General features: G+C 40.5%; 1 protein-coding gene across 4 annotated transcripts in view; it reads left to right on the top strand.

The window, feature by feature from the left end:
* SH2D4A (SH2 domain containing 4A) overlaps positions 1-16,435 on the top strand; it is a 44,760-nt gene that overhangs the window by 22,610 nt on the left and 5,715 nt on the right. For 2 of the 4 annotated variants that reach the window (XM_083376765.1, XM_083376766.1), the window contains exons 4-7: positions 4,085-4,208; positions 5,239-5,455; positions 12,017-12,147; positions 13,980-14,200. In XM_083376765.1, the coding sequence (XP_083232891.1) occupies positions 4,085-4,208; positions 5,239-5,455; positions 12,017-12,147; positions 13,980-14,200 (693 nt within the window). Of the gene's footprint in view, positions 1-4,084; positions 4,209-5,238; positions 5,456-12,016; positions 12,148-13,979; positions 14,201-14,389; positions 14,440-16,435 lie in introns of all 4 variants that reach the window. The other 2 variants (XM_083376768.1, XM_083376767.1) reach the window with 2 other exon arrangements.

Raw genomic sequence — 16,435 nt, 5'->3', positions numbered from 1 at the left:
TGTCGATCAGATGGTCGGCAGTTTGGCGGGTCGAATCCCGAGTGCTGCGTAACAGAGTGAGTGCCTGTTACTCGTCCCAGCTTCTGCCAACCTAGCAGTTCGAAAGCACGTAAAAATGCAAGTAGAAAAATAGGGACCACTACGGTGGGAAGGTAACAGCGTTCTGTGCGCCTTTGGCATCTAGTCATGCTGGCCACATGACCACGGAGACGTCCTCGGACAAGCACTGGCTCTTTGGCTTTGAAACGGAGATGAGCACCGGTCCCTAGAGTTGGAAATGACTAGCACACATGTGCAGGGGAACCTTTACCTTTACTTTACCTTTTTACCAATTATAAAAACAGCACATTGATGATACCATACTATGTGCTGCTGGATGGCCTCCTGCAGTGGTCTCACATAGATGTTAAAGAAGAATGGGGAGGGGGGGGAGCCCTGAGGCACTCCACATTACAGAGGCCTAGGGCCTGACATCTTCCCTCCCTCTGAGCTTACTAATATTTACCTTTTCATCCCATATGCCATCTCTTTTCTATAAACAACTGCATGTAACATTAGATACAACAGTTTTGAGTCCTTTTGTCAGCAGAAAGTCCATAAAGGATTACCAGAAATAACATTTTGCTTTAACAATCAAATAAACCAAAATATAAACCAAACTTTATATTCCTTTCTTTTATTTCTAACAGTCTGAATATAATAATAATAATAATAATAATAATAATAATAATAATAATAATAATAATAATAATAATAATAATAATAATAAGAAGAAGAAGAAGAAGAAGAAGAAGAAGAAGAAGAAGAAGAAGAAGAAGAAGAAGAAGTAGTAGTAGTTGGAAGGGACCTTGGAGGTCATCTAGTCCAACCCCCTGCTCAGGCAGGAAACCCTATACCATTTCAGGCAAATGGCAGTCCAGTCTGCTCTTAAAAACTTCCAGTGTTGGAGCTTTCACAGCTTCTGGAGGCAGGTTGTTCCACTGGTTAATTGTTCTAACTGTCAGGAAGTTTCTCCTTGTTACTTCTAGGCTGCTTCTCTCCTTGACTAGTTTCCATCCATTGCTTCTTGTCCTCCTTTCTGGTGCTTTGGAGAATAGCTTGACTCCCTCTTCTTTGTGGCAGCCCCTGAGATATTGGAACACTGCTATCATGTCACCCCTCACCCTTCTCTTCGTTAAACTACACATACCCAATTCCAGCAACCGTTCCCTATATGTTTTTAGTCTCCAGTCCCCCAATCATCTTTGTTGCCCTTCTCTGTACTCTTTCTAGAGTCTCAACATCTTTTTTACATCGTGGTGACCAAAACAAGATGCAGTATTCCAGGTGTGGCCTTACCAAGGCATTGTAAAGTGGTATTAGTACTTCACGTGATCTTGATTCTATCCCTCTGTTAATGCAGCTAGCACTGTGTTGTCTTTTTTGGCAGCTGCAGCACACTGCTGGCTCATATTGAAGTGATTGTTTACTAGGACTCTGAGATCCCTCTCACAGTAACTACTATTGAGCAAGGTACCACCTATACTATACCCGTGCATTTGATTTTTCCTGCCTAAGTGTAGAACCTTACTTTTTTCACCACTGAATTTCATTTTGTTAGATAGCGCCCAGTATTCGAGACTGTCCAGATCCTCCTGTATCTTAAGCCAATCTTCTGGAGTATTGGCTATTCCTGCCAGCTTGGTGTCATCTGCAAATTTGATGAGTTCCCCATCTATCCCCTCATCCAAATCGTTGATGAAGATGTTGAAGAGCACTGGGCCCAGAACAGAGCCCTGGGGCACCCCACTACACACTTCCTTCCATGTAGATGCAGTTCCATTGAGGACCACATGCTGAATATGGTCTGTCAGCCAGCTACGAATCCATCTGGTGGGGATGCTATCTAACCCACATTTTTCTATCTTATCAAGTAGTAGGTCGTGATCTACTTTATCAAATGCCTTACTGAAGGCCAAGTAAATTATATCTACAGCATTCCTCTGGTCCACTAATTTTGTCACTTGGTCAAAGAATGCAATAAGATTTGTCTGGCATGAACTGTTTTTGACAAACCCACAGATGGATCTTTGGACAATACTGGCTTCCTCGGCTAAGAAACAGAGATGAACACTGCTCTGTAGAGTCGGACATAACTGGACAGGGGAAATCTTTACCTTTACCTTTATTTATTTCAGTTTCTTTAAATGTTTAAGCTTATGCTTAAAATTGTCTTTCAGGTTTGAAGAGAGATTCAAGGGCATTTGTCAATATGAAGGTCTCTAATAGCTTATAAGTAGTTAATGAGCTATTTCCAAAAGTGATCAGAAGTGAGGTTTACAAATTTAATGTTTAGCATATTATATGCAATGTTACTTCTTCTATTCTGGGTGAATATGAGTGGTTTGCTTTTGAATGCTTAGATGTTTATTTGTTTCTTTTCTTTTTTTAGCTTATCTTTGTTACAAAGAATTCAGGGCAGTGGATACTTCCTCTTCTCCATTCCACAGAAATCTGTGACATAGTTGAGCCTGAGAGATAGTAACTGGCTCAAAATTATGCAAAGAATTGCCAAGTAGGGAGACATTTGAATCAAGCAGGATCTACCAAAGGATTTTACTCTCTTGAGTTTCTGAAACACCGTTGGATTTTTTCCCCTGAAATTTAATATCTACTGTGTTTATAATATGCTCTCTAGCCACATATTTTAGTATTAGTAATATTAGCACCAATTTTCAATAATTATATGCATTTAAAGTCCGCAAATTGCATGCATGCCTCCATAGTGGTGTTGGATTGGAAATTTGTTTGGGTGGGTAATGTATTTCCAAGGGGAATCTGAGCCCAGTTTTAAGTATTCCTTCCTGCTGACTCCAGGTTTCATTAGCTTTCTATTTGTGTAACCAATTAGGCACTGTTTTTGTATTCAGTAATTGCAGCAACATCTCAGTGATGTCAATTCTAAACTAAAAACTTTGGGTGGTTACAGTTGTGAAAGTGAACATAAAAAATAGATGGCTGGAGGAAGCAAATGGAAAATCTCTCTTCCATTGCTTTCAGTCAAAACAGAAGAGGAATAGGAGAATATTTCAGAATAGACCAGGTTCTGCATCTTTGAGGTTACTTTCATCTGTGACTTGATAACAAACATGCAGTCATAAAAATATTTGAGCAGGGCAAAGTATAAATAGAGTTGGAAGAATGGTTGGGAAATCCTTTGCTGAAGTCAACAAACATAGAACTGAAGAAAATCTCCCACTATAATGTCATTGCAAAGGATCTTCAGTTCAAAGATATTTTCAATCAATAAAAATTTCTGATAAAATGGGACTGTTGCTGAAAATGGCTTCACTGAAAAAAACACTCACTGAAAAGAATTAGAAAGAATATCATAAACTTGTGACCCAAATAACCCAGCATGCACTCATATAAATACTCAAACTTACATTTCTAGATGATTTTGTTAGTTTATTGTATGTGATGGGAATGGGTAGTAAATGGTATGGCCAAATTTGTGGGAGGATGGCTTAAGAATGCTGTGGAAAAAAGACAGCACTCTGTTATTACATATTCTTTGGGAAACATGTAAGGTCCAAATTAGGGAAGACAGATATATTTGAATCAGCAATCACATTTTTTCAAAGACAATACTAATTTCTAGTATTATTGATTAACATACACTATCTGCTAGTCTTTTGACATGAAAATGTTCAACTCAGACAAGAAAAAGTGCTACTAGCTATCATTGAATGGAGATATTGGCTCTTAAAGTGGCTTGCAGAGTATCATATTCTTGGTGTCAAAGCAGCCTTCCTTCATCCAGTGATTCTCAAAATGTATTGCATATTAATCCCTATCTTTCCAGTCATTGTGGCCAAGTGAACATATTTGGAGATACCAGGTCAACAGAAGAGCTGGTAACCTTAATTTTAATCTGTAATTTACATTTTAGTTGAATCATCAAGCTATGATAACATTCAAAACATACAGTTTTTATAGTATCAAATGCTACAACTGTTTATGAAGTCAAAATGTGAATTATTAGCATGGAATAAAATTATTGGTACATTAAATGAAACCATTACCTTTGTCTATCTTTTAACAGGTTAGAGAAATGCCAGTGAAGAAGACCACCACTGAGACCAGAACAGGAGAAGAAATAAGTCTAGATTACCCTTCTGAATCAATTCAAAAACTGGATAAAGAACATTCTGATTGGCTGGAATCTTGTATGCACACTAATATTGGCCCCTTTTATGTGACTATGCTTATAATTTTGAATGGAGAAAGGATATGCAAGGCTATACAAAGCTATACAGAATAATACTTTAAAATTTCAACTGTAATGCTTAAATGTTACATTTAACGAAGACTTTTTCTCTCTGAATTTCTGCTGTACAGTAGAAGTAGTAATTTTGGCTCTCTGTTGGAATTATTAAACTTCAGTTTCTATTTATATCCATGTCCCTTATTTGAAAACAAATCCCCTCAAATTTTACACAAGAGTTTGGCTCTCCAAGGAATCCACCTACCCAGAGAGCTAAGTTGATTAAATCAAATACCAGTGCAGAAGCACTGATCAGACTGAAGGCATCTCCACCCCTCAAGGTGTCCACTGCACATTCTATTTCCCAGTCCCTTAAAAGCTTTGTGAAGCTGATATGTAGTTCTCATCACTCACTGTGATGAGAGAAAGGTGGTGGGGGTTTCCACCAATGGAGGATGTTGTTGTTGTTAGCTGCGAAGTCGTGTCCGACCCATCGTGGCCCCATGGACAACGTTCCTCCAGCCCTTCCTGTCCTCTACCATCTTCTGGAGTCCATTTAAGCTCATGCCTACTGCTTCAGTGACTCTATCCAGCCACCTCATTCTCTGTCGTCCCCTTCTTCTCTTGCCCTCAATCTTTCCCAGCATTCAATGGAGGATAGACTACCCAAAAGCTTTGCTGAGTTGTACTGCTTCAGAAAAGAAGGAAATGAGAAAGAGAAAGTAGGGGTCAAAGCAGTATTTCTGTACAATAGACTGGCTATAATTGGGAACTGAGTTAGTGTCATGAGAACTGGCAAGTTCAAACCGGATTCTGAACTGCTGTCCAAGCAAATCCTTTGTTATGGAAGTTCATTCATGTACCAGAATAATTTTACATGTTGTTTATTCTCTCTGGCTTTCTCCCTCTCATGGGCATGATTTCATAATTCCTATGGGTGGTTCTGGACCTTGAAAAAATGACTGGGTAACAATGTTCCTTCTCAATTTCAGTACGGAGGTCCAAAGTAGCAGATGAAAGGCGACGCTCCCTTGCCAAACACGCACGAGATGACTACAAGAGGCTGTCATTACAGGGCATCCACAAGGGCAAAGCAGCTGATGTTTCCCAGACCTTTAAGAGACAGGAGCAAAGAAAGCCACTCCCTCCACCTCTGCCACCAAAGCCTAAAAACCTTACAGCTGACATAGTTGATGAGAAACCAGAGAGGTTAGTAACTTGGAGGAATGTCACTGTACTGCTGAGGAAGACATATACAGCCCAAGTTGGCTCTACTGTATGTCATCTTTCTTCCTTTTCTAATTGGGCTGGGAACAATAAACCTTGCCTGCAATAGCCATATTATACACAGGTTTTAGTGATTTTATTGGACAGTTTCATTGTATGGTATAAAAATCAAAAGATTTTAGATCAAACCTGGGCATTTTACAGCTTGTAGGCCATATCTGGAATTTTGGCTGTTCTTGTCTGGCCCATGGTGGCGGCCGGGCATCATTGTCGGGTTGAAACATCAATGGGGTGAGGAATGGGGGACAGGGGCAGTGCAGCAGCCTTCCACAACAGTCCCAGTTTTTCCTGTACCCCACTGGAAAATTAATTACTCCCCTCTGCTTTAGGTTAATCGAAGGCATTGAAAAATTAATTACTGCCCTCCCATATATGCTGGTAGATAGGACTATTTAATTTTATTATTATTTATTTATTTATTTTATTTTTATTACATTTATATCCCGCCCTTCTCCGAAGACTCAGGGCGGCTTACAAGCGTTAGCAGTAGCCTTCATTCATTTTACTTTCTTTTATAAAAATACAGTACTGTTAGCTTATACGATCCCTTTAAAAAAGAATGTATTTAATTTGAGGGTTCATATATATCTTGATAAGATGAAAACAGTAAGGCAAGTACCTGCCTTATTGTTTTCACCTTGTCATATTTTAACATAATTTCACTTTCCTCAATCACACCCATACTAAGTGTGTTAGGGTTGTCTGCAAGGAGTCTAAATCCTTCCATTCCCCACATCCAATCAGAGCTGAAGAAGTTTCTTGGATGAGAAGCAAAACGTCTTCAAAGAAAAAACAAGAAAGTCCAGTTGCCTCGTGCAAATGCATCTTTGGGACTATTGTGGAAAAGAAAAACATCTGGTTGTATCGATCTTTGTTTTAAATACCCTGTAAACCGCCCTGAGTCCTTCGGGAAAGGGCGGTATATAAATCCAATAAAATAAATAAATAAATAATAAATATTGCAATACCAGGTGATGCATCAATTGAAGGAAAAAAAACTAGAAAAAATAATGAAATACTGTGATCTGCAAATAGAAGTTGAGTGATTGTGGAGAAAGAAATCAATGGTTGTAGCAATAGTAATAGGAGCCCTCAGAGCAATACCCAAAGGATTGCCTAGATACATGGAAATTTTGAACTTATTAGATCTGAATAATCTGAGTTTGCAAAACCCCACCTTACTTGGAACTGCCTATATGCTCAGACATTACCTTAATAGTTCTTAAGACCTTGGTTAGGACTTGAACTGTTAAGTTTTTACCAATCCGAGACTGTGAATCGAACTGAAGATTAAATCTTAAATAACAACAACAACAACAATAACAGTAATAATAATAATACCTCAGTGAGGCACTACCTTGATGTGGATATGTAGCTTTGCTCTCTGAGGAGATAAGAGCTATAGAGGTTCAATGATACTGGACAGGTCTCATCAGAGGAATCAGACAGAGTGTCTCTCCTATAAAAAAATGGTTAAATGTAATGTACAGAAATCTGTACTGGCTTGGTTGTCCAGGTTAACAGGAACCACGCTACATATTAGAGTTCCTAGACCTCTGGTCCCCTTCATGGATTACTGCCTTGTCGTGGCAAAGGGGCTTGCGTAATTCAATGAAGCTATGAGCTATGCCGTGCAGGGCCACCCAAGACAGACAGGTCATAGCAGAGAGTTCTGACAAAATGTGATCCACTGCAGAAGGAAATGGCAACCCACTCCAGTATCTTTGCCATGAAAACCCCATGGACAAGGAAAAAAGATATGACGCTGGAAGATGAGCCCCTCAGTTCGGAAGGCATCCAATATGCTACTGGGGAAGAGCAGAGGGCTAGTACTAGTAGCACCAGAAAGAATGAAGTGACTGGGCCAAAGCCAAAAGGACGCTGAGTTGTGAATGTATCTGGTAGTGAAAGGAAAGTCCAATGCTGTAAAGATTTTCTCTCCATAGGAACCTGGAATGTAAGAACCATGAATCAAGGCAAGGTGGATGTGGTCAAACAAGAGATGACAAGACTGAACATCGACATCTTAGGAATCAGTGAACTAAAATGGACAGGAATGGGTGAATTTAATTCAGATGACCATCAGGTATACTACTGCAGGCAAAAATCCCTCAGAAGAAATGGAGTAGCCTTCATAATCAATAAAAGAGTAGGAAAAGCTATACTGGAATACAATCCCCAAAATGACAGAAAGATCTCAGTTTGAATCCAAGGCAAACCATTCAATATCAAGCTAGTCCAAGTCTATGCCCCAACCACCGGTATTGAAGAGGATGAAATTGACCGGTTCTATGAAGCCCTACAGCACCTTATAGAACTAACACCAAAAAATGATGTCCTTATCATTATGGGGGATTGGAATGCTAAAGTAGGAAGCCAAAAGATAACCAGAATAACAGGCAAGTCTGGCCTTGGAGTACAAAATGAAGCAGGGCACAGGCTGACAGAATTTGTCAAGAAAATACAATGGTCATAGAAATACGATGGTCCAACAACCCAAGAGACAGCTCTACACATGGACATCACCATTTGGTCAACACAGAAATCAGATTGACTAAGTGCTCTGCAGCCAAAGATGGAGCAGCTCTATACAGTCAGTAAAAACAAGACCAGTAGCTAACTGCGGCTCAGACCATGAGCTTCTCGTTGCAAAATTTAAGCTTAAACGGAAGAAAGTAGGGAAAAGCACTAGGCCACTCAGGTATGAACTAAATCATATCCCTGATGAATATACAGTAGAGGTGACAAATAGATTTAAGGAATTAGATCTGATAGACAGAGTGCCTGAAGAACTATGGATGGAGGTTCGCAACATTGTACAAGAGGTAGCAACTAAAACCATCCCAAAGAAAAAGAAATGCAAGAAAGCAAAATGGCTGTCTGAGGAAGCTTTGCAAATAGCTGAGGAAAGGAGGGAAGTGAAATGCAAGGGAGAAAAAGAAAGATACACCCAATTGAATGCAGAATTCCAGAGAATAGCTAGAAGAGATGAGAATGCCTTCTTAAATGAACAGTGCAAAGAAATAGAAGAAAACAATAGAATAGGGAGGACAAGAGATCTCTTCAAGAAAATTGGAGAGATGAAGGGAATGTTTCATGCAAAAATGGGCATAATAAACGACCAAAATGGCAGAGACCTAACAGAGGCAGAATTGATTAAGAAGAGGTGGCAAAATTACACAGAAGAACTGTACACGAACGAGCTTAACATCCCTGATAACCATGATGAGGTGGTCACTGACCTCAAGCCAGACATCCTAGAATGTGAAGTGAAGTGGGCCTTAGGAAAGCTGAGCAACAACAAAGCTAGTGGAGGTGAGAGTATTCCAGCTGAGCTATTCAGAATCTTAAAAGACGATGCAGTAAAAATGCTACACTTAATTTGCCAGCAAATTTGGAAAACTCAACAGTGGCCACAGGATTGGAAAAGATCAGTTTACATTCCAATTCCAAAGAAAGGCAGTGCCAAAGAATGTTCAAACTATCGCACCATTGCACTTCATTTCACATGGTAGTAAAGTTATGCTTAAAATCCTACAAGCTAGACTTCAGCAGTATGTGGATCGAGAACTACAAGAAGTACAGGCAGGATTTCAAAGAGGCAGAGGAACTAAAGATCAAATTGCAAACATATGTTGGGTCATGGAGAAAGCTAGGGAGTTCCAGAAAAACATCTACTTCTGCTTCATTGACTATACTAAAGCCTTTGATTGTGTGGATCACAACGTGACAAGTTCTTAAAGAGATGGGAGTACCAGACCATCTTATTTGTCTCTTGAGAAACCTATATGCGGGTCAAGAAGCAACAGTGAGAACTGGACATGGAACCAATGATTGGTTCAAAATTGGGAAAGGAGTCTGGCAAGGCTGTATATTGTCACCCTGCCTATTTAACTTATATGCAGAGCACATCATGAGAAAGGCAGGGCTAGATGAAACAAAAGTTGGAATTGAGATTGCCGGGAGAAATATCAACAACCTAAGATATGCAGATGATACCACACTAACGGCAGAAGGTGAAGAGGAACTAAAGAGTCTCTTGTTGCGGGTGAAAAAGAAGAGTGCAAAAAGTGAAACTTAACATTAAGAAAACCAAGATCATGGCATCCGGCCCTCTCAATTCCTGGCAAATAGATGGGGAAGGAATGGAGGTAGTGACAGATTTTATTTTCCTGGGCTCCAAGATCTCTGCAGATGGGGACTGCAGCCAAGAAATTAAAAGACACTTGCTCCTGGGGATGAAAGCCATGGCAAATCTAGAAAGCACACTAAAAAGCAGAGACATCACCCTGCCAACAAAAGTGTGTATAGTCAAGGTCTTCCAAGCTGCAATGTACGGCAGTGAAAGTTGGACCATAAGAAAGGCTGAGTGCCAAAGAATTGAGGCCTTTGAACTATGGTGCTGGAGAAGATTCCTGCGAGTCCCTTGGACTGCAAGGCGATCAAACCGGTCAGTCCTAGAGCAGATCAACCCTGACTGCTCTTTTGAAGGCCAGATACTGAAGTTGAAACTCAAATACTTTGGCCACCTAATGAGAAAGAAGGACTCACTGGAGAAGAGCCTAATGCTGGGAAAGATTGAGGGCAAGAGAAGAATGGGATGACAGAGAATGAGGTGGCTGGATGGAATCACTGAAGCAGTAGGGGTGAGGTTAAATGGACTCCAGAAGATGCTAGAGGACAGAAAGGCTTGGAGGAAAATTGTCCATGGGGTCGCGATGGGTCGGACACAATTTTGCAACTAACAACAACAAAAATAACAACAAGACCTCTGGTGAAAAATGGGATACAGGATTCAGGACTCAGGATTTTGGCTGAGTAATCAGAGCCAGCAGCTGCAGAACTACTGGAAGGAAAGGTGTTTACCCATCGCAAATATACAGTGATTGAAAACAAAGAAATAATGAATTGTTATTACAGATCAAATCCAACAAGAAGAGGATATTTTAAACAAATGAACCAGTTTTGGAAAGAACATCCGAAATCAGAAATAACAGAAGCTAGTAGATCAATGTCGATTTACAATACGAAATATTCACAGAAGCAGAATTGGAAGAACTTTAAAGGTCTAACCCAGGGCAGAGAAATCAAAGTCAGACCGCAGAGGCAAATAAGGGAGAGTTGGTATTTGAGGACTCCAGCAGAGGTATAGAATTGTTTTCATTTGGAAACCAGATGCTCCAGTTCAGAAATAACAAAGACCTGTAAGTAAAGTAGTAGAAGAATTGAAACCAAAAATAACCGAGCATCTAGAACAGCACAAAAATATCAGAATAAGGTTGTCTGCATTGAAGCTTATTCCAAAGAAATAGCTACCACAAGCATTAAAAGATGCCAACAGTGCAAATGAAATATAAGCACCAGCTCACTGCAAGAAACCAATCAACTAATGTACAGCACAACTGAATATCTAGAATGCAAAATCAACAAAGTCAGAGTGTGTCACCAAAATGGAAGATCAGACTGCAAAATAAGATCAGCAGAACAGGAATTTAGGAGTCTAGCTATTTTATTCTGGATATGTCTCTCCTTAAACCGTTAAGATACATTATAATTTCTGATACCACCACATACCTTTTATTGATTCTTTACCACACTTCTTCATAAATACTTACTTTTCCCCTTTCCATGTATGTGGGATTGCAAATGGTTATCTTTATCTACATCTTGGTTATATTACTTTCTCCTGCTGATAATGGTTCATTACAGTTTCTTTTGTGGCTTTACTTATAGGTCTGATGCCCAATTTTCACATCTATTAAGAACTATTATTTTCTTTTAGAACTTTATTTCTCCTGCAAAAACTAAATTAGACATGACAGGTGAACAAGGGGAGGAACTGTTCTCTAAAAATGATGCTAAAGCAAAACAGGGTTTCATGATTATCATGGAAGCTTTAGTGCAAGCAAGACATTAGGCCTATTACCACAGGTTGTATGCAAAAGCAAACTTCTGCCTCACATTTCCTCTTTCCCTTTGTTTGGTAATGCAGTTTGGACATGCAAAAAAATGCCAAGCAAATGCTCACAGCAGTAATACAGAGAAGCACCTTCTGCTTAGGAAGAGATGCCTCCATAAAAATGAAGTGGTGATTTCAGGATTTACTGATTAAAAAGGATTGTTTATGGGAAGAATGGAAACATGTTATGTAATTTGGAAGGGCAGAAATGGTAATAATCTGCTGGGGGAAAAAACCAGAACTCACTTCTTTATATATTTGCTTCTTTTTCTTTTTTCATTCTTTGACTTTTACTGTTTTCACTTTTCAATCTTTTCATATTTTTTTGGTTTTCTAATTTTCTTTTTATATTTATATAATTTTTAATCATGTACAACATTATTTTTCAATAAATATACTTAAGTCTAAAGATTAGTGTGCTTTTATGCACATTTCCTAATGTGTAAGTGGCTTTTTTCTTTTGCATTAGAACTGAACTTAGATCCATCTAAACATTTAAACCACTTTTTTTTTTGCTATGGTAGAAAACAGTGCTTACAAAGATCTATTTCCAGTTCTACTCAGGAGAGGATAGTTCGATGGTTTAAAGAAGAGCAGATCAATCTCCGAGCCGGCTTTGAGAAATCAATGGATCAGATAGCACCTTGGTTCCATGGTACTGTATAGCCATTGACTTATCTCAATGAAAAGGTATAGAATTCAGCCTGAGAGCAGTGTAAGATGGAGCATTTACATGTCTGCTGACATACTCCTTCTTTCGTAATTGAGCACTATCTTCCCCCAACATGAAGATTTACGGTATATTACATAGACATATTACGTAGTGTTCACAGATACAGAGCTACACAGTGGTTTAAAACTTGTACTCAGTTATTTGGTAATGCAGTTCATTTGATTTTAAATATTGCAAGCATAAAAAAATTCCATTGGATGTAAGAATATCATGCCTCATTTCTTCCTGCCTAGAAAGAGATTTACATTGCAGATATGAGAATTCAAGAAACTACCAGACTAATAGGAAATACCACATTTATGTAAGGGAAAAAGAGTTTCAACAAAGTAAAGAATATTTCTATCAAATTTCTCCTATATAGTTTGCTAAACCAGCATGTTTCAGTGACAATCAGAAAGATTAGATTTCTAGAACAAATATTAACCTGATATTCAGTTCTTAAAATAGGAAGAAAAGTCCTGTAAAATTAGAATAAAATTCCAGTTACTTTTTTTAATAAGGAGAAGAAAAATACAATAGAAATAGTTTAACAAGTTTTTAACTAGATCTTCAGGAAGAAATAACCTTGTTTAAAGTTACAGGTTACAGTTACAGTTTTACAATTACAATATTAGTTGCAATTATAATATTACAAATACTGTAATAAAATATTTCTCCTGGCTGAATCTCACTTGGCCATTTTACTTATAGGTTATGGGTCTAAGACTATAACAAAACATTCTCTCTCATACAAAAGATACTATAAGTATTAGTATCTATAAAGGGTTTTCAGCACTTGAAAAATGATGTATAAATCCAGGTAATCCTTAATTTAGGATTAATCATTTTACAACCATTCAAAGTTACAGTGGCCATGGAACAGATGCTTTATGGCTGGTTGTGGAATTTTGTAGTCACATGGCCACAATTTGCACTATTTTTGCTGATTTCATATGAATGAGCTTGCCTAACAACTACCATGTTCATTAATGTGAAAAATTAAGATTGGAAAATTACTCAGTCCTGTGAGTGCCTTGATTTACAATCATAGCAATTTATAACCAGACTTCCAGTCACAATTACAGTTACAGTTGTAGGTCAAGAACTACCTGTATTGATGATAATTTTACATTAAATAATCTAAGAATTCCTAGGTCAGGATCAACCATGAGCCTTGGAAAAGGAGAAACTATATAATAAAATAAGACCTACATCTTCAGTACACTGAGGTTGAGAGGAACATGTTTTCTGTCTAGTGCTGCTCTAATAAAAGGTTCTTATAATGATTATTTACATAGATTTTAATTCCCCCCCAACCTGTTTTAGCTGTGGCTGTTAACTTAAAAAGAAATTTAAAAATTGGAACCCCCACTGCCTGCTTCTCAGGTCCATGCAGTGATGAGTCCTCACAAGCACAAACACCTGCTATGTGGATGGGGCTTTTGAATGTCAGCTGACAAGTCCCGCCCTTTCTGCCATATCTTTGAAAAGTGCTATGGGTGCTCCTGCATTCAAGAGAAGTGGGTGGGGTTTGCTTGTTTTTAATGTCAGGAAACTGTAGGGTTCTGCAGAAAATATTTTAAAAAAACCCCAAACTGCCTTATGTCATTAAGACTATGTAGTATTAACTGGGAAAGTGTTTAAGTGAATGAAAACTCTGGATCAACAATCATATAGAAAGACAAAGACAGAAAGATAGTCTCTTTTTTTAGAACACGTTTCTTATGTAACACATGAGTTCTTCCTTACTTATATTGCTTTTGTTTTGAGAACAGGTATTTTAACCACCAAAAAAGCAGAAGAACTTTTGGAGGGTTTGGCACCTGGAAGCTTTCTCATCCGAGTCAGTGAAAAAATCAAAGGCTATGTTCTCTCCTATTTATCAGCAGAGGGCTGCAAACATTTTCTGATAGATGCTTCTGGAGATTCATATAGTTTCCTTGGTGTCGACCAACTTCAACATTCAACATTAGCTGACCTAGTTGAATATCACAAGGTGGGTATCTCTTATTTTTCAGCACATTCCATACCAAAATTAGAGGTTTCTGATGCATGAAATATTCTTTCTGTAGAATGTATACAGTAGAAATGCAGAGTACCCTATGGAATTCAATAACTGCTTTAAAGGAGTTTTGAAATTATTCTCACTGCTTTCAATACAAATATGTCTCTTTCAATCACACAGTTACAGGCCTATTGTGTAGTGGGTCCGACGCAAGGAAGAGACGCCAGCCGGTGTGTGAGTTCAGCTCTTTATTGGAAGGGGGAAGTGAACTGGGGAATGAGGGCTACCTGGCCTCCTTATATACCTGGCCAGGTAAGCTAAGAGCCAATGGGGTTGGCCCTAGGTTTCCTGCCGAAACTGTCCAGGCCAACGCCCCCTGGTGGCTGTTGCTATGCAGGTGCCTGCATACATAACACCCCTCCCCCCTTAGAGAAGAACCACATAACAACAACAACATGCAACTACTATAACTATGATTATATATATAAAAAAACAGTGGTGTCCTTGTGTGAGGGTCACTTGCACACATAGTCCGAGAGGTAGGCTGGTGTCCTGTGTGGACGGTTGGATCATCTGGGTGTACTTGGCCCCTGGGCTTGGACCGTGGGTTCCTGAGGCCTTTGTGCAGGGCTGCAAGGAGCCGGAATCAGGAAGTCCTCCTCCTCTGGTCCCTGCTCTGTGACGTCCTCGGCTGGGTTGACCCCTCCTGGAGTGTGGTCCTCCTGTTGATCATGTGTGTTGAGTTCAGGGATGTGTGCGGCGTGCTCAGGGCCGTGTGTGATGTGCTCAGGGACTCTTCCTCTGAGCTGATCGATGTGTCGCCTTATGCGTCTGTCCCCCTCCACCCCTACAATGTACGAAAGGGGTCCTGTTTTCTCGACCACTGTCCCCGGAACCCAAGGATGTCCAGTCCCATAGTTCCTTGCCCAGACCAGGTCCCCCAGATTGAGGACCCTGTGTGTGGGTGATGATGGCAATGGTGATGGTAGTGATGCTGGTGGTGATGGTGATGATGGTGATGATGGTGATGTTGCCCTTCCGGTCTCGGCTGCTACACGGTCTGGGTGTAGGCGGTCCAGCTTGGTGATGAGGCGCCGTCCCCATCGCAATTCTGCTGGGCTCTTGCCGGTAGCCACGCATGGTGTTGTGTGTTGGGCTAGTAAAAATTTGGCCAGTCTGTGGTGCCAATCCCCGCTGATGATGCGCCGGAGTGCGTCTTTGGTCGTCCTTACCATCCGTTCGGCCTGCCTGTTGGTAGATGGATGGAAAGGCGCAGAGGTGGCGTGCCTAATCCAGTTCGCCTTCAAGAACGCCTGGAAATCAGCAGCAGTAAACTGAGGCCCATTATCAGACACAATTACGTCGGGGAGGCCGTGTGTGGCAAAGAAAGCTCTGAGCACCTGGATTGTCCTCCCCGAGGTCATGTTGGGGACAGGGACTACCTCTAACCACTTGGAGTGACTGTCCACCACTACTAAAAATAGTTGACCCTGGAATGGCCCCGCATAGTCAATGTCAATGCGGGACCATGGCGTGTGTGTGGCCTCCCACCGGTGTACTGGTGCATGTGGCATTTCTGGCCTGGATCTCTGGCACATATAACAGGCCTTGACCTGATCCTCAATCTCCTTGTCCAACCCGGGCCACCAGAGGTAGCTCCTAGCCAGTGCCTTCATCCTGACCACCCCCGGGTGCCCTTCGTGTAAGGAGTCCAATACCCTGGCGCGTAGTGCGGGTGGAATGATGACCCTGCTACCCCAAAGGAGGCACCCCTTGTGTGTGGAGATTTCGTTGCGTCTAATGAAATAGGCCTGAAACTCTGGTCCCAGGGATTTGTTCTGCCACCCTGTGCAAACCCATGAGTGCACCCTGCCCATGATGTTGTCTGTGGCTGTGTGGCTGGCAATGTCCTTGGCAAGAACTGAAAACTCGGGTAGTTCCTGCAGGGCTAGGATCTGTGTGGCTGGTGCTGGGTCTGGGTCCTGTGTGTCTATGGGGAACCTACTTAGACCATCTGCATGGCCCATCTCCTTCCCTGGCTTGTGTACCAGCTTGCAATTGTATGCTGCAAGGAAGATGGACCACCGGAGCATCCTGGGGGACAGAATCTGGGGGGTTTGCCTGTCTGTGGTGAATAGGCCCAGGAGTGGTTTGTGGTCCGTGAAGACAGTGAACTCCCTGCCATATAAGTAATCGTGGAATTTCTTGATTCCTGCCACGATTGCC

Source organism: Vipera ursinii (genome assembly GCF_947247035.1).
Source record: "Vipera ursinii genome assembly, chromosome: Z".
Lineage (NCBI taxonomy): Eukaryota > Metazoa > Chordata > Lepidosauria > Squamata > Viperidae > Vipera > Vipera ursinii.
The sequence above is the reverse complement of the archived record's forward strand: the minus strand, read 5'-3'. Positions and strand labels throughout refer to the sequence as shown.